This window comes from Charadrius vociferus, unplaced genomic scaffold (genome assembly GCF_000708025.1).
Source record: "Charadrius vociferus isolate BGI_N301 unplaced genomic scaffold, ASM70802v2 scaffold436, whole genome shotgun sequence".
NCBI lineage: Eukaryota > Metazoa > Chordata > Aves > Charadriiformes > Charadriidae > Charadrius > Charadrius vociferus.
In genome coordinates this window covers 1,740,131-1,767,169 of record NW_009649187.1, presented here as the reverse complement: position 1 = coordinate 1,767,169, position 27,039 = coordinate 1,740,131, and the positions used below count along the sequence as shown (strand labels likewise).

The window sequence follows — 27,039 nt, the reverse complement described above, 5'->3', positions numbered from 1 at the left end:
ACATGCAAAGGAAGTTACAGTATATTTAAATCTCTTTACAATCACTTAACACAGTGTTTAACAGAAATCTTCAGGTAAAAGTGCATTATTTTAATATAATACACATAAAAGAACCCTCTGGTTCTCTGCCTTCAGTTTTCCTAGAGGCAACTAGCTAAAATTATCTTTTGTTTAAAAAAGGGGGGGGGCAACGACACATGTTTGTTTACAACATACAGTCCAAGAAAACTTCTTCATCCGCCTATCGAGACTCTGCAGATGTGAAGATCTGGGAAGAGGAGAATCTTCCGATAGCTGACGGGCATCTTTCCAATCTACAACATTCCCCTTAGGATACCCAGATCCCGGATGTTAATCCAGCAGCACTGCCTGGATTAAGCATCTATAGCGCACAGTTGCTGACCAGTTCAGACCGCAGCAGGTCAAAGGCACTGCAGAAGGATCCAGTTATGTAAATTCCAGTTTTCAAAAAAATGAAAGAACAAATGCAGAAGAAGAGGGAACATGACTGGGATCTTTCCATAATTTACTTTGCTTTTCTTAAACTCAGATTGTTTTGATGATTTACGGTTTTTATAGTAGCCTAGAAGTAAGGTATTCTATGATCAAATTTGTCCCTTCATATTTAAAAATATTTTGCAAATGACAGTATTATTTGAATTTTGTTAATTTAATGATTTAACAGTAGTATGACGGTGCATGTCAAATAATGCTTTAATAATTAGGTGTATGTGGAAAGAAAAATTGCAATCTTAAATTGGCCATATGTGAGATGGGGTTATCAACACTGAAAAAGGTTTTACTCATTTACAATAAGCTGTAGCTTCTCTGATGATACCTTAATGCTGTAGTAGCTCTATGCAAATATCTGGTTAGTGTACACGGGTGGACAAGTTACATGTGCTATCTTCATATAAATGGGACAGTCTTATGTTGTGTGTTTCATCTGTTGTTTCAAGTCAAGCAAGATGGAAGAAATTGAAGAAATACAGAAACAATAGTAAAAATGTTTAAACATTTCTGGCAAAATTTCCACAGAAATGAACACTATAAGTTTGTTTTAGCTAAAAAAGAGATTGTCAATCCTGATGATTTTATTATATGCACGTAATAAAAACTAACAAATGCTCTACAGGATACTTCTATTTACTTTGGACCAGAGCAAAAGGCTAAAAGGACATTGTTAAATAAGCACAGGTAGTTGATTAAAACGCATACTACAAAACCAACCAGGATGCAACATTTTGGGTTTGTTAGTTAAATGGGCAGAGAAAGGGGGCGAAGCTCCAGCCTTCGCACCTGTCTGATTCACCATAGCAAATGCCATAATAAATAACTGGTCTTACAGATCTTACTGCGCCTGTGCACACCAGCATGTAAGGCTTTCATGGACCTTCTGTCAGTCCCTTGTACCTCACTATGGTTTAACCAACTACAACTTTGAAAGAAACGCTCTGTAAATGATTGCTCAGAGTCAGAATCGCTATCTCATACCTGAACAGACCGTACTGTAGGCGGTGGCGGTTGTTATTCCATAATGTCACTGTAAGTCAAACTGCAGGCAGACCTTTCGTCCTTGCTCTGTGGACTGTCCGGGGAGACCTGCAGAGGTGGCGAGATGAATCCCCGATACTGCTTACTTGACTTGGTTAACTTCTTGAGTTCACTGGTAAAGGAAATGCCTTTTCTTTTGTCATCTCGTGCTGCCTGTAAAGAAGAAAAGATTAGATTGTAGAAGTGGTTTAACAGGCTGTTTGTTAGCTGTGAAATATGGAATTAATACGAAAACACAACACTGTTCTAAGCAGGCCTCCCCTTTGAAATTCAGTGCGGCTGTGCTTTCATCGCCGAGCAGTCTTCTGATTGGTCTGAATAAATTATTTGAAAATTATGCATTGTCAAAGATATGTTTAGCAAACTTGGTATAAAACGTGTACAAAAATCTGTGTTTATGACACAGTTCCTTTAGAGCAACAACTGCTGCGTATTGGTGGCATCTGCTGGAAGGGAGAGCACAGCTCCTCCTCCCAGCAGCCACGTACTCCATTCCTGCCCTTTCCCAAAGCCTGAGGTACAGCAACAGACAACATTTTCACTGGGCAGGAATAAAGGGGACTTTATTCCAGTTGTTTTCAAGTTCTGCCTGTTTGAATAGTCCTGCTTTACTGTGATGGGGAGCATGGCACGCACAGCCAGAAGATTACAAAAAACAGAAAGCTGTAGGAAAAGATAAAGGTTGTGACGGGATTTGCAGGGCATGAAGGAATCATGTCACTGGATGTAACTGATGCAGTTTTGCAAATTAAAAAAAACATAAGGGACGCGCAGAGAAAAGAGGGCTCTGCTTTTTGCTGTAGTCTCCTCCCCACCTGGCCTCATGCCAGCTGTGTCTCCCTCCCATTGACAGTACGTTCCCATTAAGCTGATCATGCACCACCTATAAAACCTGCTACAACCTGTTTGATTTTTTACCTGAACCTGTTCTTTGAGTTTAAGGATAAATTTTCCTGCTCCCTTCCATTTGCTTTGGGCCTGAAACACACACTCTTGATCAGAGAGAATCCTCTGAGATGGTTTAGATGCCGAGGACTTTTTGTTTGCTGGCTCTTTCGTCACCTCTTCCAAGAGCACGTAATCGCTTGGATTTGGATTGCTCAAAATGCTGTAGGAGTATTTGGCTTTGCAAAGAGTCTGTTTAAAAGCAGAAAAAAAAAAGACAAAAAAGAAGGCATTCCCTCAGATTCAGGTTACTAAACCAATTGATTCCCCAGCTAGTGCTGAGAACAAAGCCCACCTTATCCTGTGTGGAACCAACCTCCACCCTACATGTTCCAGACCGACCAGAGAGAAACATGCTGCTTACCTGCTGTATGACATCCTGAGCTGTGCTGAAGCGGGGAGCTTTGATGACGGTGCGTGGCTGCTCTGGGGAGACATCGTGTACCTGAACAAAGAAACTGTCATCCTCAGAGCTGATGGCTGCATCTTCCTTTGCTTCTTGAAAGAGGTTTCTCTCATTTAAATTCTATAGAAAAAAGGAGAGCCAAATTCATTTACTTCAGGGAGGTGACTAATAGCTGGTGGTCACAAAAGGTTTTTATCAATCACATGAAAACTGGAGACTGCTGTTGCCCCAGCTCCATTTCATTTTCTTCTATAGAAGAGTTTTGACAAGCCACTATTGCTTGTGTTTCTATATAAATACCTGTGTTTCTAAAATCAGTGTCTAAAATACCTTTTGTAGTAGGCAAGGAATGGAGACATAGGCATAGTACCACATTACGCAAAAATGATCACTTAAATCCTTTCTTTTCTTATGTATGCAAAATTATGTTTAGTTGTGCAGTGGTGGCATTAAGATGGGAGATGGTGGAAAGTGTCCTTTGCTCTCCTTGTTCTTGCACTAAAGCTAAAAGAATTTAGAGAGCAACAAGTCTGAGCAAGTATTTTCCTGTGGAGCAAGAGGAAGGCTGCTTCTCTGTTCTTTTTCAGGCTCTATGACTACTGCAGATTTTAGACAGAATTCCTCCCTGCACCTTCTCTCAGATGATGTGTTTCTCTCCAACCCTTGCAGCATAGTGTGAATTCAGCTGGAAACATGGGCTGTGTATCTCACCCTACAAGTGGACCCAGTCCTTGTTTTTCCATGCAAATTTGCAGCTTCATTTCTACCTCCGAGATCTGAGGTTGCTGTCTGCAGAAAGGCTCAAAATTGCAGCTAATGCTTTGAGGTGCTACCGTCGCAGGGCAAAACCACAGCACCATTTTCACATACACTAAGACAGATTCTAACCCGTTTTCTGAAGGAACGGGGTTTGGCAGTGACACGTTTGTGGTCACAGACACTGACAACCTACGTGTTGAGTCAACTGAATTAAGTGGGCTACTATTTCCACAAACAATTTTCTACCTAGTAATTTTGGCTCTGAATATTCAAAATAGAGAAAAACAATATAGGGATTTGTGTAATATAATGGTAATGAAGCTCTATCAAAAGTTGTATCAAAATAATCAGTTAAAAAAATGTATTTTTTCATTTTAAAGGATTCCAAAGGATCCCTGTCATTTGTTTATGTAAAATCTGTGTATATAAACATAAGCGTACATATATTACTATGTTCAGACTAAGCAAGCATTATTATACACTGAACTGACCAAAGGAAGTGCCTCTGAAAATGAGATCATAAAGTGTCTTTCTCCTGCTTTTTTGTTTCTCTCTGGCAAGCCTGGGCACTAGCATGTTTTCAAGCTCTGGCTGTTTTGCTCATAGTTTAAACTGAAGTAATCACTCCATCTTCCTCCTTTAAATTAAAAGAAATCAGCTATTTTATTATTTTAGGCTATCATTGATAATTTAGTCATCCTTTGAGGGTTTTAGACTTCTTTAATATTAAAATCCTTTCTAATTTTTCTGAACAGGGAAGAAGTTGCTGACATCCAAACCGATCGGTAATTGTAGTCTAGAGTCCTGTGATCTATGGTCTTTTGGTATTAACTCTTATCCTTTTTCCTTTATGTTAATTTCGTATCACGTCAAAATCTAGATTCGCATTAAATTAGAACTATTGGTCAAAACAGTAAGCTAGTGGTACTGACCTGCTGAGTAAGCCATAATGGTTAAACAGCACATAGCTGATCCCAGAGCTGAGTGGGGTCAGGTTAGTGTCACACAGGTGTGTAAAGTCTACTTGTGCTCACTTAAGAGTTATGTTTGTTTTTAAACGATGTACACAGCATTGACATTACTCACCAAGGAGTAAAACAAATACCGCAGCCTTTTGTCTCCTGGTCCTAACAGCTATTTTTAGCTACTTTTGTAAATAACAGTTTATCAAAACAGACTTACTTCCTCTCGGGTTTTAAAGATAATCCTTCCGACGTATCCTTCTTCTGGGAACCAACTGTTCAAAAGCTGCACTAGCCCTTCTTCAGGACCAATCACTCTCTGGAACGGTGGTTTTCTGCATTCACTTTTTTCTTTAGATATGAAACTTTTCTCTTCCATCAGAAAATAGTCTGCAGCACATGACTCGGTGCCTTTTGTGGTAGCCAAGAGCTAAGACAGACCACAATAAACACACAGCAATTAGAATGCTAAATATAAACACTGCATAATTAGTAGTTATAAATGAGAATGAATAAGGAAGCTTTCAGAATCAATAACTATTCTGATAGTGCAGGCAAGGCTTCTGATGTGCTATTTTTTATTCAGATATTTTACTCCAGGGTAATGTCCTGTTCTCTTTAGCCTAGCCAAGCTCTTCAACGATTCCAGACAAGGCAGTACTATTTAAGCTTATTTCTGTCCTGTGTGGCTGGCCAGACAATTTATTCATAATCCCGGGACAGTACAGTCTTTTCCCACTGCTAGAATAACAATCCCTGTTGAGTTAACTGGTTTTTCTACTCATGAACTTAGCCCTCTAACTTTTACTCTGTATTCCTATGGTGCTCGAATTCAAAGAACTGCACAGAAATGTTTGCCCTTGTTGTAAGGACAGCCCACTGCCTCTGGCAGTCAGAGAGATTGTTCTTCTCATCTGCGTATGCCCAAAGATTAAAATACTCAGAAGGAATACAGTCTAAGATTATAAACCCATTCTCTGAAGCCAAGATTGGGAAAATTTCACTGATGATAGTCTGTGTTTGCAATGGAATGAATTCCAGAGTATTTAGAAACGTTTCTAAAGCACCTCCTTGCTGTGATGGACAAACTACAATGGCCCTGCCTGTGAGAAAAGCAGGGAGACGAACGGCCAGAATGATGTTAGTGGGGATTCTTGCAGGCACGTACCTGATGGAGCAGCTGTGCAGCCGTCGTCCCCCCGCTTACATTAAAAACAGTGAAAGGCTCCGGGCCTGGAATTCCATGAATTGTCACTTTGTAAGTCACAGCAGCTTTCCTTTCCCCCATGCTAAACAACTGTTCAGACAACATTCAACTGGTTACTGAATGTTTTTACATACTCATGTTAATTTTAGGTTACTTAAAAGAAACCGTACTGTGTGTACACCTTGACAAAGCAAAGGCTTCCAGCTAATACATGGCTCTTACACTACAGACTGAAGCATTAATAAACACCAACAAACCAACCCCCCAAAAGACCCCACCCCACCCTGAAGTTGATGAGAAAGAAAAAGGAAGTTTTCCAGTGAGAGTATGTAACTGCTGCTGGACAAAGGCAGACCTCCATCATTATCCTTTCTAGCTGAGTTCACATTATTTGGATTCAGCGGACGAATTACCGGATGAAAATCTATAGCTTTGTTTTACCCTCCAAACCATTTATGTTCTTCCTTTCTGCCCTAGTAATTTACCAAGATACGCATTTGGCGTGTATTCACAGGAGGGGAACATCTGCAACACATCTGTTGCACACACAGGAGCTCAGGAGGTTTTATCTAACACTTCGGGAATGAGCAAAACGATAAAATATATGCTTAATGTTACTAAAACACAAGTAATCCAGGTAACCTAACTTTAAGGGCTATTTAAAAAAAAACCACATCACATGCATACATACATATTGTTATATATATTATACACACATCTGTATGTGTATGTATTTGTACATATAAGCATGCGTGCGTGTGCACATCTATACGAAAATATGTATTTATGTAAATACAGACTCAATCTTTCCCTGTCATAGAATTCAATTTTACTCTCATTATTCCAAAGCTGTTGGTAATTTTCATCCTTCTTTTTTTGTCGCAAATGCATTGGTTATGATTCATGCATAAGCCAGACTTTGAAAAGATTTACCATCCCACAGTTTCAGCCAGGTGGGGTGGAGGAACCTTACTTCCACCAAAACCCAAAAGAATTAGGCATCAAGGTACTTCTGAAAAATGTGCAGGTTTAGGGGCTAACATCTTTGAACAATCTGGTTCTAGAAGTCTTCTGACCATAGCAGTCGTTAAGACAAAAATACATGGCATTCACAAAAAATAATTAAATTACCATGGATGCAGGCAGAGTGTTTCCAGAGGGACTTTCTTCCATTCTCCGACTGTTTATGAACAAACTAGAAATTTCTAATGCTTCATTGTGCAGGTTATGGAGCTGGACATGTCTATAGCCTAAAGAGAAAAAAACCTTCTGTAAGTACTTTGCCACATCCTAGTTTCATAAATGGAAAACTCAAATTTGCTATGTTTATAGCTACAATTTGCCATACGTATAGGATTTAAAGCACTGCAATAACGCTGCATTAACACTCTTTGTACAACAGTGTAACCAAACTGCTGAGTGGCTCATATAGCTGCCTGCCTTTGTTTTGCCGTAATACTCAATATCTTCATCATACATAAAATAACTAAATATTAGAATAAGAATGAAAAAAGGACAAATTCTCACTGGGAAAATATATGTCTGGTGAGATCTCCTCATATGCTAGTTGTGCAGTATTACAGTGGCGTGAAGCGAATGTGAAAGTATTTTTACCATCCTGCTGCAGAGCTGCAGGAAATATGGAAACTCCCTCCCCCAGGTGTCACAGAGTTAATGATGCTTTCTCATTTCTCTCTCACCTTTTTTCACCCTTCCTTCCCCTCTCCTTCAGCTACAGCTGCAAGAAGTGCAATTCCCCTCTGCCCAGTGATACCAGTAACAGCAGTTGCTTGGGCAAAGGACAAGGCAGGGAGAGAAATCACTCCACGCTTCCTGAGGGAGCAGCAAGTCTGAAGGTGAACACAACCACACAGACACATCTCGGGATCAGAGCAGCTGCGTGCAAGATGCCCCAGTCCCTGCAACAGCTCAGGATCTTTTTACAAGTCACTGGGGCAGCCTCCAGCTCTCAGGGAGTCGATTAGATCAGCATCACACTGCCAGGGCAAAGTATGTTGTCTGATATTTGCTCCCTTGTCTCCTCTAGAAAAATGCAACCAGCTGATTAAAAATATCCCTCCAGCAGAATTCAGTCCAGGAATCTGCTGGACCATTTTGGCATAGGCTATCACTACAAATTATACTGTACCTCTTTTTAGAGCTTTTAGGGGAATGATTCTCTGAGCTGTTACAGCTGAGCTGTTATTTTCAACAACTGCAAACCGAAGAAAGACCAAATCTTCAAAGTGAACCCGGAAAAGGAACTGTTCATTCCACATGGGGTTGAGAGTGTTGCGATGAATGGGCTTCGTCCGGAAATGGCAGCTATCCAGAGGCATCCCCAGCACATCGATTTCAATGCACGGACTGCCCGTGCTATTGCTAGGGCAGACGTTCTGTCCAGACACAATCTGAAGCCGAGGAGTACACAGAAAAAACAATTAGTGGAGTATTTCTTTTACTGTCATGATTCTGAGCTAAATATTGTTTATCACGCTCCCAAGCACAGTTTGTTAACATGTTGATTTAATTACAATGTTCCCCTACTTTTGTAATTGCCAGGGCAGTAATTTCAGACGCAGAGCTGCTTCACCACCCCCCTCCCCATGCCGTTACTATGGTATCTTTCCTCTGAAAAAAAATACACTATACATCATGAGTGTAACCATTCAAGGAATCTGAAAGTTAATCCAGAAAGAATGTACCAGTAACGTAGTCAAAAAGGATCAAATTTTCTTCTCCATTACTCTGGGGTGATGGCACTGATCTCGGGCTTGCTTTGGCATACACAACACAAGAATTAGGTGTGCAGTTACCACAGCTGGGAGAATTTTGATTCTTAAGAATGTCACTTTTCTGAAACATTTCCTGGAAGGAACTAGCTCCTTAGAATACTGTTTGGCCCTGAATATATCTTCTTCTATATACCTTCTTATATAACTTTAAAAAATATTTTCTTATGATTCACTACAGCTTTCCATAATGACTTTTTGTGTAGCTCCTCAAGCATTCACAAATGTGTGAAACATCCAGGCATGTGTGTCATTTTACAGAGTTGTGTAGTCCCAGAGAAAATGCTTTCAGGACCAGGTTTTGACAAATATTGTGAAGGAAACAGTGAAAGTAACTGGATACAAACCAGCCAATAAAACAAAATAAAGATAATTATTTGCTCCTTCCCCCTCCCATTTCTGTTAGTTGTGCTGACCTTCAGAACTACAAGCAACAATTAAAGGTTCAATCTTTCCGTACAGAAGCACGACTGTAATGCTGGTTAAAGACCTCAGTTAAACATCTACTTTATCTGTTTGGCTGTATGAAAAGCCCTTTTTAATGTACTTACTGTTAAAGAGTATATAGCTGGCTCCTTATTATCAAGATCTCTTTCTAACGGACAAAACTGCTGGTACATTGAACAACTTTTATCCCACAGAACAGGAGGTTTCAACACATATCCACAGCCGCCATTAGCCTCAAACATCGCTGCATTAAGTTGCAGAGGAAGATCTGTGAAAGTAAGGCAGCCAAAACTGACAAAGAGCAATGGTACAATGGAAAAACTGTAACAGTGAAGCTAAAGACACATCTTAAGTATCTTTTTTTATTATTTATTTTTGTTGTGTACCATCAATTCATTCTTGGTTTTCAGAGACAGCTGTAATTTATGTATCCAATCTATCCAATACTTAATTACATAAAACTATAAGAACAGTTAATTCTTTTCTGCCCCTTTCTGTTTGTCTTTATCCAACTGTCGGGTTTGCCTACACGTATTCTCTGAGAATTTTCTAGGTGTTTGCCCTGAACTGCAGAATGATAAAGCATTGACTGTGTATCTTTGTAGATGACCTGATGGATCCCCCATCGAAAAGGTGAAGTAACACAAGATAGGATAGAAAATGATCCAAAAATGTTTAATCAACATTAACCAGCATCCAAGGCAGCACTTCTACGTAAAAAATAATTCAGTACCTTTTTATACTTGAAATTATCGGAAAGGGATAACAATTATTTGAATTGGGGGGAAAAAAACAACCTTCAGCAATAAAATAAAAATAAAAATGGAAGGTGTTGCTGTCCAGGCACTTCTGTGCTATCAGGAGATCTGCTGCACTGGCATAAAGCTCCTGAACTCTGGGATCACTACTCTCAAGGACCAAATTATCACGATGTGAAACTGCTTGTGCTGGGGCACACAGACAGGTCCATTCCCTTGTGACAGCAGGTAAAAGCAAACATCAAATACAAATCCACTGTTTGAGGACTTATTTCACATTTAAAATGTATTAAAATGTGTCTTCGTGTACCCATACCATCTGTTTGGTAGTTAAGAGCCACGAGCTGTACGCCATGGAGCCAGAAGATCAGTGGATGGGGATTTGAGGAGTCGATACGTGTGGCAGCGGGGTAGGTCCTCAGGAGCTGACAGGTGGTGTGCTGGATCAGCTTCTGAGAGTACCGCCTGCACAGCCGCTTGGCAGCGTTCTCATTCAGGGAGGAGATGTGATAGCACTTGGGCGTCCTTATGATGGCGCTGAGAGAAGCTGGAGAGTTGTAAGGAGAGCAAGGATCTTCCCAGGTTTGCCGCATCGCATCAAAAGGACCTGGAAAATAAACAGTACCTTCAAGTTACAGCTGCAGATCCAGAGTCTCCAAAAATTCACTATTTTTCCAGGTGATCTTGGAAAATGACACTTCTTAGTGTAAGTGTCACATTCCTTCATATACAGTAAGAGCAATCCATGAGAGGAAACATAATGTTTAAGTATTGAAATGATACTGATTAGATGTGTTAACAACCATTTTCATAAGTAAGTACTTAACTGACATTTGCCTGAATAAAATAAAGCAATAAAATTCCATTCTTCTCATTTATACATTTTACACAAGGAAGGGAGGTAAGATTGAAACCCATCTGCTAAGTCTGCTAACAGGCAGTCTACAGACACCAGCAGAGTTAAGGGACAAAGCCAGTAAAATACTTATATCCTTTAGAATTAGGCACTAGACTTCTTCGTTTTTAGGACACTGGCCTCTAGAAGGGAACATAACTGCAGCCATGCCCTTGGGCTGAAAAGAAATGCAACGTTTCCTGAGCCAGAAAATGAGGACAAGAAAGGGTACAACTCTGTAACTTTCTGTTTATGGCATTCACCTGAAAGGCAGGGGATCTGGGTCTCATCCCTGCTCCAGAACCTTTTCTGTACTTTCTTCGTACTTCTTTATATCTGTTCATACACAGAAGTACAATTTCCAAGTTCACAAACTGAATCATCTGAGGAGTCTAAATACATCCAAGGTTGAACACGGGAGTTTGCACAATTATGCGTTTGGACTTGGCTGAATTTTAGGCAACTAAGTCCTACTTCAGACACTAAAAATCCTTTTCTGGATCCAGCCCAACAGTTCTGCCTTCCATTTGTACTTTGAAAATATTCATTCATACCCTTTAAAACACAAACTTTAAGATACATCACTTATATGTTAGTTTTGAATCATTTATGAATTAGGGTCTTCACACTCCTGACCAAGTAATCCTATTTTAACATTCCACACTCAACATTTCAGTTATAATAGTGTTACTGTAATAGCTGCTGCACTAATGAAAAAACATTCCAAAGTTCAACATCTTACACATTGTAAAGTATTTGATCTTTAACAACTTGGTCTGGTACATGTGTTGGATTACAGAGTCATTCCACGTGACTGGTGAAAGAAGATGCTAACTTTACCTTTTCCAGATGCTTTGGCAAGAGTAGCTGACTCCCCAGGGCTCAGCCTGCCAGGATTGTTGCCAAAAATGGACTTCCTGCTTTTTCTTTCTTTTCCTCTGCTAGAGCCAGATGGGTTTAGAGTTGACAAGCCTGTTCCCATAAATGTAAAATAAATGAGCCAAAAAACATGACCAAGAGGGCATGACATTTTCCATCATTTTTTACATTATTTTTGAAGGCATGAATACTCCTGGTATATAGTACACAGGGCAAGCAGGGTATTTTTCTCCATAATTTAATTTTAACATCTTTACATATGTACATGCCTTTATATATGTATATATTATATGTGTTTATACATATAATGTATATAAAAACTTATATGAAGCAATACAATATACAGTTCTCTCTCTGTGATATAACTTTTCTCCATTTTACTTTTTGGCTTGAGGAAGGTAGTGGCTCTGTCTCAAGCTACCAAACGGGTCCTAATTAATACTAAAAAAAAATCTGCAGTAACAGCAATAAACCTGTACCGTAGTGAATATCCTGGAATTCATCTAGGGTAGGATACCTACATAATTACATAAATGCAAGATACAATTTAAAGATATAATGTAAAGGAAAAATCCCAAATCCTGTTAGTTACACAGTTTAACCTCAAGATGTTTTCAGAGTTTTCTTCTGTTTAGAATTTGTATTTCAGTAACAGGAAACATGGTAGGTGTGCAAAATCCATTAAGCATTTAATGGGCCAATATGTACTACAAGTGGAGCTGGAAAGCTCTAGTACAGCTATGACTCAAACATATGCATTCTAGCAAAATAATCATTAAAATCATGACCTAACTCCCAGTGAAATAAACAGACTTAATCCCCCTTATGGTCGGTTTCTTTCTGTTGACTTGGAGATAGCACATGGCAGACCAAAATTAAAGCCAAAAAGCCTGATAGGTATTCTGAGGCCCACAGCAGCGAGGTGTGGGACGCTCTCAGAGACCCGAGATGTACTTGTGTTATAAAATATAACAAAGCAAGTACACTGTTATTTGCCTAACTGTGACTCATAAAACAACCCTCAGGAACTCACATCAATTCACACCTGTCTAAAGACAGTTCTGGATTTAATACTAATACTTCCACTACAAATGTAAATCACAAAGAGGATACGTTGGACTCTCTTCTACTGAAGTCTCACCACAGCTGTAAATTTTCAGCTCTCAATCTTTATGGCATGTCTACATGTACTTAGTAAAATTATGCTGATAGTTTCAATGGAACTGCTTGGGTTAGTACAATTTAGGATATACATAAATGTTTTCAGTGTTGGAGACGTACTGTCTCTTTGGGCCAAAGTATACACATAAACCACAGAAGATGGTAGAAGCCGAGATCAAGGAATATGTACTGACTGGAAGAATGAGGAGTTATGCACTGTGTGCTTCCAGCACTATTTAATCCCAGTTTTCAATGGATCAAATGGATCTGGCAAGCAAGATCCACGTTTCAAAATCCTGTTGTGGAGACAGTCACTGAGGGAACAGACTAACCTCATAAATCACCAGAGAGTGCAAATCAAAACACCAGGGTTAACTGAACCCAAGGTGATGGCCATAGGGTAAGCCGCAGCTGGGAGTTTTCCTTCAATCTTTCCCAAGGCCATGCTTTGCATGTGGCATGCCTCCTCCCAGAGACAAGCTCCATTTTTCACTCCAATTTAAACTTGACTCCAAAATATAGCATCACCTATTCACAGAATCATAAATTCATAAAATAATGGAGGCTGGAAAGGATCTGGAAGTCATCTGGTCCAACTCTCTGGTCAAAGCAGGACAGGCTTAGATCCCACCATACCGCACATAGATCCTACCATACTACCATAATGACAGAGTAAATGTTTCGTATTTCCCTATAACTCCTATGCTATATCCTTTGAGTTACAGAATTTAATGCCTGTCTTTTATGTTAGATATAACCACAGTGCTTTACTGCTTTTAGATTTTTAATCCAGAGGATAGCAAACTTCCCTGTCCTTATTCTAACCATGCTGAAGTAACAGGTCAAACTGTAATTGTCACCTTCTCACTATGTGTTTCAGACCAACAGCCAGTTAGTCTGCGGGTCTGCAGACCTTGAAAAAGAATTTATGGTATTTTTGTATGTAGGGTGCCTCTTTTTATGTTCACTTTAATTACTTGAAAAGTGATACCAGAGGGACAAGACAGTCTGATACAATGGAGATGGAGACTGAATTTCATGCTGGTTAGCTCAGGTGACTCCCTGCTTTCTGCACTTGATTGTGCAGATCCTGTTTTTACGTACTCAACTTTCTCTACTCATTGTGTAAGGATCCTCAGCACCACGGCAACGAGCCATGGGCCAGGGTGTTATAGCAGTACTGCTTCACTGCCCTCGTCTTGGGTACCCCAAAAGAACAGACCTTCACCCTCTTAGATAATGGTGTGCTGATATCCAACAGACTGAAATTGAAGTGAGGCAAGGACTGTAAGGGTCAAAAAACACTAAAACAACAAGAGCTGTGGTGGGTTCCTTGTTACCAGAGATTTTATAAACAAGAAATGTTATTTTCTCCATGTGATAAATTCTGTTTTGACCAGGGAGACTTAGGGAAGTCTGTGGTACTCAGTAGGCTAGGGTAAGTGAACATAATGGTCCTTTGTCCTTTTTTTATAGTCACAATCAGTGATAAACATTCAGGGACATAGGCAACTGTAAACACAGAACACAGAATAGAAATATATGAAGACAGAAAAAATAAAATATTTACACCATTCATCAACCACTGACATGAAGTCTACCCTCCCTATTTCCAAAACTCTTGCATTTTTCTGAGTTGGTTAGGAACCCAGTCAATAGAGCTACATGGTCATGGATCTACCAGCCTTGTTCTCATTATTAATGGACAATACTGGGGTACGACAGTGTACAATGTCTGTGCCCTCCAGCAGCGCAGAGGAATCCAATCGGTAGCATGGTAGCCATGGAAGTCTACACATCTTGCAGAGAAGGCAGTATTTGTCTCAAAGGAGACAAAGTTTGTTGGAAAACTAATTTCTACAGCTTCATGTGTACATCTGTGAAGGGAACTCATTTTCTTAATTGTTCTAGTCATGTCCCCTTTAAAGCAAGAGGAAGAAACCCGATAAGGAAAGCAGATATTTCTTTTATAACTGAAATTACATTAAAAAGCTGAAATATTTTAAAGTTTTCTTAGAACATCAGAACTTCTTTGTGTGCCGAAATGCTTGGAACAACTTAAACTATGCCCGTTTAATCTTGAATATCATTCCTTAAAAGAAAATATTTTATTTGAAAGATATCTCATTGCAGATTTCGTCAAAAAGAGTATCAGATTTGAATTTTTAGAAGTTATTATTTTTACAAGTGACACCTACAATTCTTAAAGTTATAGAAGATTATAAAAGAATGCCTCTCCATTTTTCAGCATGTTTATCTTGCCTATTTGACACTATTTTATGTTTGGTTAGCTTCTCTAATCTCATTATAGTTCTATTTGTATAAGATCATGATTTGGCAGAATTGCTAACTTTTCCACAGAGAACCATTCCACTAAAAAGCAGATTTTTCATTCAAAACATTAAACACATCAATAAACAATAAATTCTCAATTTAAAAGTATTTATGTACACAGTATGAGCCAAAACATACTCAACCTCATGCTTCAGTACTGAACAAGTAACTATCAGTGATCTCCAGGCCCATTACTCCCTCTCTTTTTCCTCTGCAAACATTATTCTTCCTACTGTACAAAAGACCCTCCTATTTCCTTAACCCCTTCCATAAAGAGAGTGTGTGAGTGTGCAATCAGCTGTCCTTACCCACCCCACGAGGAGGCGGCTGTACCCCCCAAATAGCTCTTCTCCTATCCACTTAGGAAAGAACAGAAGACACAGCTGTAGGCAAAGGTGAAACACACTAAACAGGTCACTTCAAGAAATGTGACAAGCTCTTCCTGCAAGATTTTAAGAACATTTTCCTTCCTAACTCCGTAGGGCCTTACATGGAAACTTGGAGCTCTTAAAACAAAGCTTTCTGCCGTCTGTCATTTGGCAATGAAGCAGTTGCCTAAGTTGTGAAGACTGGCAAATCTCACTTTTGTAAACATGTTAATATGACAAACAATATGTCTTCACATAATTTATGAAGACTACTTCTTAGCCAGGAGCTATTATTAGGTAGACTACCAAATCATCGAGAAAAAAGCTCCTCGACTACTTCAATTTGAAAACGCTTGTATTAACTAATTCAAAACATAAACATAATGTCTCCAAGAATTAGAAAGCTTAAAGCGATAAAACAGGACAGTGTACTTACCGGGGAACTTTACAGCTTGACAGTAAATGACAAGATCTGATAGCTCTGGGGCTATCTGTCTGCTTTCCTTCTTATTTTGTGGAAGATAGAATTCTTCACCCAGCTCCATGTCATAAACCTAAGTGACAATTCCAAGAGCATACAATCATAAAATTACTCAATGTGAAAGTACTCTTGCATATCTTTCTCATGTCCTTAAAATCCTTTATCTCATTCTTCCTATACGGTTTGCTGTCTTTACCTAACACAAGTCCACGTGCAGGTTTATGCATCAATACCTGTTGCTGAAACTACGGTAGTGTGCAAAGGCCTCAATCAGAGTCAGTTCTACAAACAGTTAGACAAAAATCTGTGTTCAGGAGAAGCTACAATTTACTAAACAGCAACGCACTCATTCAGTTGTCAGATGATTCAATAAAAGGTAGTGTGGCTATCTGATATCATAGTGCAGTATTTTAAAGTTATTTAGATACACACAGATGCCGAAGATTCAGATGAAATCTTCAGTTCTATCGATATTAATGGAAATTAGATAGCTAAATAAACGTCTGGATCTAGCTTCAATGGAGTTTTCCATTGAGAGCAACAACAGTTAAAATATTCAGCCAAATAGCCTGTATATACAATAACCTCTGAGGACTGTTCTTGAACGGTATGTTGAGCATTTGCTCTCTTTGATCTATTTTCTCTGGTGCGTTTCCATGCTTTCTACTATTTGTCTTCATTAAAGCGCATTTGCCGTATAATGTCTCAGTTACCTAAACTGCTCAAATCCTTTTGAAGCTGGTTATATGTCAAAGTGTGGCTGAGAAAAAAGTGGGGAAAAAGCAGAACTACCTTTCCTTTATTATTGTAAGTAGCACAATCAGCCTTCTTTATTCGTTTGGCAGTCTCTTCATTATATTCAAACTGCAGTTTATCACTTGATAATTTATTCTCAGGTCGGTCTTCAAGAATGTTATCTAAAAATTAATGGGATTTTAATAAACATAAAGCCAAAGTTTCAACTGGAAATTTAATTTGAATTAATAATATTTGTGGACAATGCTGTGGATCTTATCTGAATAACCAGATGCCAAAATAATGCATTTACTGGTCAAAGCATTCTCTTTTAGTAGTAACTTTCTACTTTAAAAATTTAATGCTCAGTTTTGGTTAATATGTTGCACTTCTTTTAAAGCCCATCCTTTTGTGCTCAGAAGATGGTTAAAACAAAATAATCTAATGAATTAGGCTTGCTGTCTGAAAAGAATGGATATTCCTGAACAACAAAGAATTGCTCAAGTCCAAACACAATTGACCACATCAAATACATACACCTCTGTGTACAACAAGTTTTGGCTTTCCTCTCCTTACATTCACCACGAACAAATATTTTTTTACACATATAGATATTCCTCTTCAAAGCTACATATTTATCAGAGAATAATCCACCTACTAGTTTGGACTTTCTGGACCAAAACATTGTCACTGTCACAAAAGGAATGGTTTTATTTCATTCCTGATATTCCCGATGCTTTGACCATATTCTTTTTATGCATAACCAGTGTTACACATGCAGCCTCCTAACAGTTCCTGACCAGTTAACAATGCCACATAAAAATATCTGATCGCATTTTTGATATGAAGTAGAAACCATATAGTCACACCGTCACATTGAACAGGCTGGAGATGCAGTGATGATTTCATGCAGTTAAAATGCTCAACCAAATGGCCTTTACCTTCCTGGCTGTTAGCAGCAGGAGAAGCATTAAGGACATCAGCTACAGGGAAACGGAGTCAGAGAGGGAATAAGAGTAAAGGAAATTAAGATTTACAGCCAGAGAAATGAAAATTGTCAGTTGTAAAACTATTAGCCTTACGCAAACCTAATGTATCAGTACGGAAAATAAAACTGAAAATCTTTTAGAAAGTTTACAGACCACTACTTGGATTAGTTTTGCCAAAATATTAACATAATTAAAGATCCCAAAGAATAATCATTGTAATAAAGCAGTAAACCATGCCACAGATTCCTTCATATATTGCAAGGTGTGAATGTTTCTTGCTAGCTTCAGATTGCTCAAACCTTCTCTTCACTAGAACGTTGCTCAAAGATCACTTACTGCAGTTAGCTTGCAATATTTTCCCAGGAAGTCTAACAACAAAAGTCTACGTTTTTCACAGCAATTTACATCTACACTATCTCCACCCTGTCCCACACAAGGGGTACTCTCAATAAGCCAGTTAGACCAACTTTCTAGCAAAGCGCAACGGAAGGCAGCATCGGCTCATACATTTTCATATTAGCATAAATAATACTGCTATCCCACAAGCAGTATCAGGTCCTGAACTGCATTCATTAATTTTGTGTCTATTTTTTAAATCATTAAACACATAAGCAAGTAATGTAAGTTAAGAGACTAACAGGAAAGAAGTCCTGTGCTGCAAGCATTCTCGAGCCTTCCATCTCCTCTGATCATGGTACCCAGACCTTAAACAGGTACCCATTAGACTGAGAAGTTCAGCGACCGAAGTACTTTACTGTTTACCTAGAACATGCCCAACTGTGTCAGATCACTGGTCCATCTAGCTCGGAATTCTCTGACAGCGGCAACGGGAGAAGCTATTTAAAAAGAGCATCCAGCCACTAGTCATGGTCCACTTCCCTAGTACCACCCCAATATCCCCAGTTGCTGAATATTAGGGATGTTGGACTGTACATTTCTACCCATAACATTTGCTTATAAACCTGTCCATGAATTTGTCCAATCCTTTTTTCAATCTGTTACCATTTGCCCCCACAATTTCCAATGGCAACAGAGGTTCACAACCAGCAGCACAAAGAAATACTTTTTCTTTTACCTGGTTTAGACTGATCTTCCTCTTACTTTACTGAGCACCTCCTAGATGTAATGAGTAACAGTCCTGTGCTCCCCTTATCCACCACTTCATGATTTAGTAAACCTGCTTCAAATTCACCCCTCAGTCCTCTTCTCTACCAGCTGGAGAATTCCAGCCTTTTCAGGCTTGTGCAAGACCACTGCCACACTTCCTTTACTTTTTTGTTGCCCTTGTCTCTAACTTCCTTAACTCCACCATATCCTTCTCGAGATCTAGAGGCAAGAACTGGACACAGAACTTAAGTTGCGGCACATGAAGGCTGTATACAGAAGCAAAAAGATGCTTTGTTTTCAGTACTGTTCCTGATCATCCCCATCTTTTGGCTGTCACTGCACACCAAGCTGAGGATTTCAGAGAACTTTCAATAATTCCATCATCTCCCAAATTGACACTGCCATTGTTGAGCTTAGAATCATATAAGCAAGGTTTAAATTTTTTCCCCTAAATGTATCACCTTATGTTTATCTACACTGAAGCACATCTGTAATTTTTTGTCCCCTTGGTCGGTTTTGTGACCCGTTTATGGAGTTTAACAATGATGCAGCATTTAACTACCCAAAGAGCTTGGTATCACCTGTACCATCACTGCCAGCTCAGTGGGTAAATGCACTGTGATCTACTTTGAAATATTCTCTGAAAATTACTAATTAAAAATAACGAGTAACCCATTTAGATGCATCCAGCTTGCTCAATCCATGCATGGGGTTTTTGACAAATGTCCTTGACAAAACTTGTGAGGATTAAATGTTTCTGACTCCAGCTGTTTGCTGGAATCTACCAGCCCTGCAGCAGGAGAAGCAAAAAAAGATCCATGACTTCAGCTCAGCCACCTCAGTGTGGCACATTCTGTCCTTCATCTTTAGTTGGATCAAATGTGTCTGACTGAACTGGAGAGCTAAGAAAGCAGTGGAAGTTACTAACAGCAGTATTTTTTTATCATCTCGAGCATGCCAATCATTATATCCAATCTATAAACTGCACCTAAAGGTGGATGTATGCTAACTGCCAGTTCCTGAAGCCTAGGATAGCTGAAGCGTAGAAAGCACGTAACTTACACAGCAAGCCAGTAAGGCATGCCTTGCCATTTTTTCACTGAGCACCTTTAATAAAGCCACCTTTATAGAACAAGCCAGGGACTCAGTAGCTTCTCTACCTTTATGCAGGAAGTGAACAGCTGATGCTGAAAGTGTAACTAAAACAGGTACTTCAGGGGGCTCTGGGATTAGACATTAACCAAAGAGCACTTTGGAGAATCTGCATCTTAGGGTCAAGTTAATGGCAGTCATGCAGATGCAAGGGCTAAATCTGTTGAGAACTTTGAGCTTTCACATGTCTAAACTCCTTATGAAAGACAATAAAGGTAAATGTAGATAGAGTACACTATGAACACGATCATTTTTGCATACTATAAATGCTATAAAATATAATTTATGAAGACTAAAATTTAGCATACGCTGCACAGTTAAAACATCTAATGGTTGGAGTTAAAGAGTTACAGTCAAACTCAAGTCTTCTACACAGTCAAAATTATTTTCACAATATTATAGACTACTGCATCAAAGTGCTGCCAAGGATGTTTAGTAAATCTTCCTCTCAGAAGGTAAGATCAACTTACCTACATCATTCCTGAACTAGAATATTTACATGCATTATTGCTACAGTTCTAACAACTGCAGCACTGTAATAAATACATAAATATATATTGTTACCATCAGAGAGAGATTCATAGTCATAGTCATATTCATCCTCTTCATCTTCTTCCTCTTCATTGGCAGGCGTGGGGTTGCTAGCACCATTGCTAGCCTGTGCATGCATATGCGCCAGCTGATGAGCCTACAGCAACACAACCACTTATTACATTATTGGCAAGTATTTTTAAAAAGCAAAGGACTTTTCATCACTGTTGGCCTCTTATTTTATTTATATGAAAGCACTGAATATCTATAACAAGAAGTAAGTAAGTCTGTTAAGATCAAACTAAAATACCATTTTAAGGTTTTGAATATAAAAAAACTTGTATTGGTAGAAAAACACCCAATAAGATATGAAACCTAATTAATTATGGGGAAATGTCCACTTTGTACATTATTCAACAAGACTGACTTCTTCCAGTCTGAGGTATGCTGCTTTGGAAACAGTTTAAAACTTTTTTATAGGATGGAGAATGTCCATGTATTGGTACAATCACTGTGATTTACTTATTCTGATACAAGAGTTCAATTCTAATTCAATTGTGTTTACTTTTTGGGTAAAAGCAATTAGTTTTCAAGGATTCAATTTAATTGCTGACTAACCATAAATATTGTTAAATTGAGGCTACCAGAGATGCAGCCCTACTTTTAGAAACCAAAAAAATTCTCATACAGGTATAAGTACTACTTGAACAGTAGAGTCCTCCCAATAAGGGAATAAGAGAGTATTTGCCTGCCTTCAATACGAAAAAAGAAACAAAGCAGAATTCTACTAAAAATTACTACATACTGTATATATACACACATACTCAATGTATATCACTATTTCTCAACAAACATGAATAGCGAATGTTATAGCCTCAGAGTGAAACTTCGTTTATGCTTATCACGTAGGGCATGTGGTCCTAATCATAATATTATGAAGTATTATAAAACTAAAATACACTAAAATTTTGTTATGCTGTATCTGTACTTTACTATATGTCTTGTCTACTTATTTGAAAGTGTTGCAATCCACTGTGAGTCTTCCAAGTATGAATATGCATTAGATTATTCTGCTGTACATGCTGGAATGGCAAAAAGTTCAAATACAAATGAATTATTTCTAACAAAAGTCAGGTCTCATTGCTTGCTATTAAGGAAGCACTTTACCTTTTGTTTCAATATATCCACTGGTGTTTGATGGGCTTTCAGCTTCTTGTTTTTAAGCAGGATTTTTCTTTTCAGTTGGCCAGGTGAAGGAAGCATGGGATCATCAGAAAAGTCACTCTCAAATAAAAACTTTGTTACCAGCTTATCTCCAAATACATTCTGAAATATCGAGAACATGTGATATATTATGGAAAATCCCAAGGCACGTGCTTAGAATAATTTGCCACAATTTATGGCCTACCTTGAAAATTTCAGCCATCTTGCGTTGCTGAGGCAATGAACAGTGGTTTTCTATTGATATGATAATTGGCATATCAGAGGTGATAAATGCATTGCGATCAATAGCTTCAACTACCTCCTGTGAGAAAGGACAGTCATTGAGAGAACGTGATTATTTTGCAGCATTCTGTTAACTTACTGTTAGTTGAAAGGGGAGAAAGGAAGGCATCTCTTTTCCCCTCTAAGAAGAAAGGATTGACAATTTGCTTTCAAAACAAGCTCCTACAGATCAACCTAGCATCTTGTTACAACAGAACTGGTAACAGCTCCTTATGTTAGTTATGTTGACAATAAAAAAGACAGAAAATTACAGTACATATGTTACAAAAACTAATTTGAAAAGCACGTTTGCAATTGAGGAGTTCATGTCTGACATACTCCACAGTTCATATTACATTAGGATTTAGCCCATTAGGATTTTTACTTTTCTAGTAGGTGATTTTTTTCCTTCAATTAAGAAAAAAAGTTATTGATTTTCTTCTCATTTTTTTGTTTTTATGTGCAATTACCAGCATACCTTAAAGGAGATCTTAGTAGTAAGAGTGTGCCCATGATAAATGATAGGCATCCCATCATCACCATCCCAGCAGTCTAATTCTACACTTCTGCAGCCTTGTAGAAGAACCTACAATGCAATTGAACAGTGTAAGCACGTATAAACCACAGTCTCATGTCATCAAAGCAGAAGACACATTGCGGAGCTAAATGAAAGCCCCGTGATTCAGCAAAAGTGCTGGAAAGAGCAATCTCTGTGGAGTAAACATAGCCCACAGAAGCTACAGTCTCCAGCTAACCTCATTCCCTAAGTTGAGAAAGAGTGGGAAAATTAAGAAAGCATTTATGTTCTTAGGAGAAGTACCATAAAGCTTTGAAATTCATGGTATCTTACAGGGCAGCTGTAAAGTAACAGGGCGATTTATTCCAGGTGTCTACCATGACAGCTCACGGGCACAGCATCTGCAGTTTGTTTGCTGGTTCTTTCTGTTGTTTAAAATGGAAGAAGGTCTGAAAATAGTGTCTTATAAACAACTTCCATGAGGAGAGTTAGAATGGAAATGTGCCAGGCCATCTTATTTAATGATATTAAGCTAATTTACAACCATCTGTCCATCTTTTACTTATTCATTTATTTATTTTAGAAAGCCTTACGTGCTAGAAAACACTGAAGAAAGCAAAAAGGAAGGATGGAGGGAAAGATAACCCATTTGTTGGCAGCCCAGTTTATTATTGCTACCAATATTTAGCACGCCTATCATTGAAAGATACAATTAGATACATTACTGAAAACAAAGATCTCAACAATCAAAACCATTTCCAGCAAAAACATTCATAAACAAAGGAAAAATTACTTCTCCTATTCAAAACCTGAATAATTAGATTTCAGGCAGTTGTGTCCATAGCTGGCACACCACCAGTTCTGTGAGAGCCAGACACACTGGGCCGGAACAAAGTGCCCCTTCGCTGCTGGCAACAATGACTTTAGGCACAGGAAGAAGCTCTTCTGCATCATGCAAATTCTGGAGCCAGTTGAGCTCTATCTCACTTCCCATCTATTACCAACACAATACTCACATCACTGTGCAGTGCTACTACAGGAACCTCCTTTGCGATTGCGTTATTCAATGCAATCATGTTATTTGGGCATTCTTAACACAGCCTCCCCCCTCTGTCTTATAACTCCAGGCGAAGCAGCTCGTGGGATGCCAGATGAGCCTGTCTCAATGGTGAGTCATTAACATTTAGAGTAATGAAAACACCACACACAGGAAGTTTGATGCTTTCTCTAGCATTTGGTAAATACACACACACAAATATATATAAATATATATATACACACACAAACACACAGAGAACCGAAAGCCCCAGGGAGAAATAGTTCTCCTGTTCACCACCAAACAGGCATAAAGTCTAAAAAACTGTGGAATATTCCTAGAAGTAATGTTTTGAGAAGTTATAGTTCCATTTGAAATTTGTCTTTGCAGTGCAATGTACAGTATTTGAGTAGTGTTTTTGACATCTGAATGAACTAAAATATTAGATCAGTCTTTCCTGTGGGAAAGTCTAATTTTAGGAGGTTGGGTCAGACCGACTGGTGTCTGAATGCTATGAATCTCAAACTAAACTAATTTTTTTGCCTTAGAAAAGGCATTTGAGCACAACTGTGCTTACAGGCAGCTTTCCCACACATCATGTTTTCCGACGTTTTGCAAGCAAGGGTTTAGGACATTTAGATTTTCAAAGCAAAAAGGTCATGTTTCTGAGACTTGCCAGTTAAACAAACAAGTTCATGTTGAAAACTACACAACGATCCAATCCTGCATACCTGGCTGTAGAGCTCTACCGAGGACTCCCCTTTAAGCTGATGGCCAGTAAGGTAAGTATTGTGGGAAGATTCTATGTAGTAATATGACAGTGGAAAGTGCAAGTCCTCATCATTCTCTTGTGACTCATCGTTTTTGGAGGCAAAGTTGTCTTTATCCATCAAAAATCTAGAGGTGAGAAGATGTGAGGAAACTTTACACTGCACTGAGTTTTTGTGACTAACATACAAACATCAATACACTGGTGTCATCTTAATACCTATATAAATGAACACATAAATAATTACCTTGCAAATCCTTCAAAAGATAGCAGCCCCTGCTGGCACATATTCACACTGGGTTCAAATTTCTACAAAAGGAAGAAATTTAAGAGATCTATAATAACAACTCTTAGAAATAAGGCTTTTTCATATTTTCATAGTGTAGTCTGCTCGTTGAACTAACCAGTTAATATGTAAAACGAGTCTTTCTGTGGATAAAGTAATTAGGTACCTGCGGTATGCTCATGCTTCTTTTAAAAAATCACTAAAAAAGCATACCAAAGCTCATTTCTCTGCTCTGGCAGAGGGGTTGGACTAGATGATCTCCAGAGGTCCCTTCCAACCCTGACCATTCTGTGATTCTGTGTAATTGTAAATCACAGAATCATTCAGGTTGGAAAGGATGTTGGGAGGTCCTCTAATCCAATGTCCTGTTCAAAGCACAGTCAGTACTTAAGCTCAAATTAAAAAGGATCTATAATCAGGCATCCTTCTATCTATTGTACTTAACACAGCACCAACTCTAATTAAAGATAATTGTAGTATGATAACTTGATGTTTCTTTAGAATTTCTGTCTTTCAAACTTTGCAATTTTATATTACATGTTGATAGTTGAAATATACAGGCTTTAGCCTTTGTTAATTGCTAAATGGAGGGTTAATTTTGCAGTATATTAATTATGCATGTTTGGAGGAATTCAAAATTTTCTACATACTTTCTAATCACTTCAGCCATTGTACATAAGGGAATAAAACACCCATGTTTGCTCTGCAAAATTTTTTATAATAAAATAAAAATACGTGGAAATGGTGGGCTTTTAAGTTTGAAATTAGAGTTAATCTCTATCAAAGGTGGTCACAGACAAGGAAAAAACAACACACTGTCATAAATACTTTTCCCAAGTGGTGACATCCCTTTGTCAATAAAGCACACATAGCCAACAAAACTTTATTTGCTTTTTTTTTTTCTTTTTATGGACATATTTATGGACATCTGCACAATTTTACAGCCCAGAATTAAGATAGTATTAAATTTTAAATTCAAGTAAACTGTAGTGGCAACATCAATGTGAAAGGAGATATCCACACAGATATGCTCTTCTGACTAGAAGGCGGACAATGCTAGTGGGGAAAACAGAAGTAACAGGAGTTCAAGTAAAAGGAATTGCAAGATGTTTGTATTACAGACCTGGATAATACTGAGGATTTCATCATAGGTGCAGTGTTCTCCTTGGCAATTCACTAGGAAGTCATTTAGCTGCTGGATTCCCACTCCAAATATTCCCAGTGATGTGCTTTCAACACCAGTACCATTGGTTACGATACTGGCAGCTGCAATAGCATCAGATATTTGCCTCTGGTTGTCTGATAGTTGCTGCCGGCTCTTAATGAACAAACCAAGGTCTGAAACATTCCTAGTCAACAAATCTTAAAAGAAAATAAAAAGGAAATAGAAATATAAGCTACACAATTACATGTATTATGTATACTGTATAGAATGTAATACAATATATAATACACATCAGATGACTGAATATTTTAGGACTGACATAGTAAATTTGAACAAAACCATCTTGTTTCTATTCACTAATAGAAAAAAACAGTGTTAAGCGTGTATGAAAACAGTGGGAGTGGACTATAAGTGTTCAACTACTATAAACAAAATCCTGGAACCTTTAACACGGATTCACACCCTCTCACACACTGCCAACCAGGACCCTCCTTCTTCCTCTCACCACCATATACAGCCTCAAAGCCTTGCCTTCGCCGTGTACAACCTCATACCCTTCCTGTGCGATCACCGTTTATCTTCATCCAGTCCCATATGCCAATTGCATGGTACCATCCCCACAGGCTTCTTGGCAGAAAGACTGTTTTCTTTAAATGTGGACAAAGCTCCAGACTTAGATGATGGTAACTGGGGAACATAAAGGGGACAGAGGTTTCCTTCCCCCTTGTCCCACATAAATAAGATCTACTAGGAAACCGGACAAGAAAAAAACAACCAAATGAGACACAGGGCTCAGCCTCCTCATTGCTCCTCCCTACATCTGCTCAGTGTTTTAGCCCTTCCACAGCTCCTGCAACCAGATACAGATCCCTGTGTTGGGCTCAGCCACGCAGCAACAAGTTTTATGCCTCTGCTATACCAGTTACAAATAAATCTGGCTTATGTAAAACAGGAATACTTTTCCTCCCCTTCATTTCTGAACAAAATAAGTGTCTTATATCCTGCTAACTTGGTATTAGTACATGTACGGCAGCAATCCTCAAACTCATAATGGATAGTTCTTTATGAGACTGACTGAGACACTTTTTCTTAAGGGCAATAACCGAAGCTGTTCAGCAGTTTAACAGCTGTATTTTGTTCTTTAACAAACCTAAATCAGGCTGGAATCCACTGTTATTTTCATCAATCTTCAAATTAGTGTAAAGTGGAGCAGGCTCCAAACCGGATCGATTGCAAGGCACAGCATAGACATCAAAAAGGTCTTTCAGATCCTTGCGGCTACGGACACTGAAAAAAGATTTGAAAAGTTCAATTTTTGC

General features: G+C 38.6%; 1 protein-coding gene across 1 annotated transcript in view; it reads right to left on the bottom strand.

Annotated features, from left to right (window-relative positions):
* Positions 1-1,527: 1,527 nt before the first annotated feature.
* The window catches only part of PLCE1 (phospholipase C, epsilon 1), a 130,856-nt gene continuing 105,344 nt past the window's right edge, over positions 1,528-27,039 (bottom strand). The window contains exons 13-33 of the mRNA XM_009888695.1: positions 26,871-27,007; positions 25,679-25,917; positions 24,517-24,578; positions 24,232-24,397; positions 22,426-22,533; positions 21,871-21,987; positions 21,630-21,788; positions 20,496-20,619; positions 17,625-17,666; positions 16,741-16,865; positions 15,904-16,021; positions 11,566-11,697; positions 10,147-10,437; positions 9,177-9,340; positions 7,983-8,244; positions 6,965-7,083; positions 5,795-5,923; positions 4,847-5,056; positions 2,864-3,025; positions 2,473-2,691; positions 1,528-1,707 (exon numbers count right to left, since the gene is read on the bottom strand). Coding sequence (XP_009886997.1) covers positions 1,528-1,707; positions 2,473-2,691; positions 2,864-3,025; positions 4,847-5,056; positions 5,795-5,923; positions 6,965-7,083; positions 7,983-8,244; positions 9,177-9,340; positions 10,147-10,437; positions 11,566-11,697; positions 15,904-16,021; positions 16,741-16,865; positions 17,625-17,666; positions 20,496-20,619; positions 21,630-21,788; positions 21,871-21,987; positions 22,426-22,533; positions 24,232-24,397; positions 24,517-24,578; positions 25,679-25,917; positions 26,871-27,007 — 3,265 coding nt within the window. The remainder of the gene's footprint in view (positions 1,708-2,472; positions 2,692-2,863; positions 3,026-4,846; positions 5,057-5,794; positions 5,924-6,964; positions 7,084-7,982; positions 8,245-9,176; positions 9,341-10,146; positions 10,438-11,565; positions 11,698-15,903; positions 16,022-16,740; positions 16,866-17,624; positions 17,667-20,495; positions 20,620-21,629; positions 21,789-21,870; positions 21,988-22,425; positions 22,534-24,231; positions 24,398-24,516; positions 24,579-25,678; positions 25,918-26,870; positions 27,008-27,039) is intronic.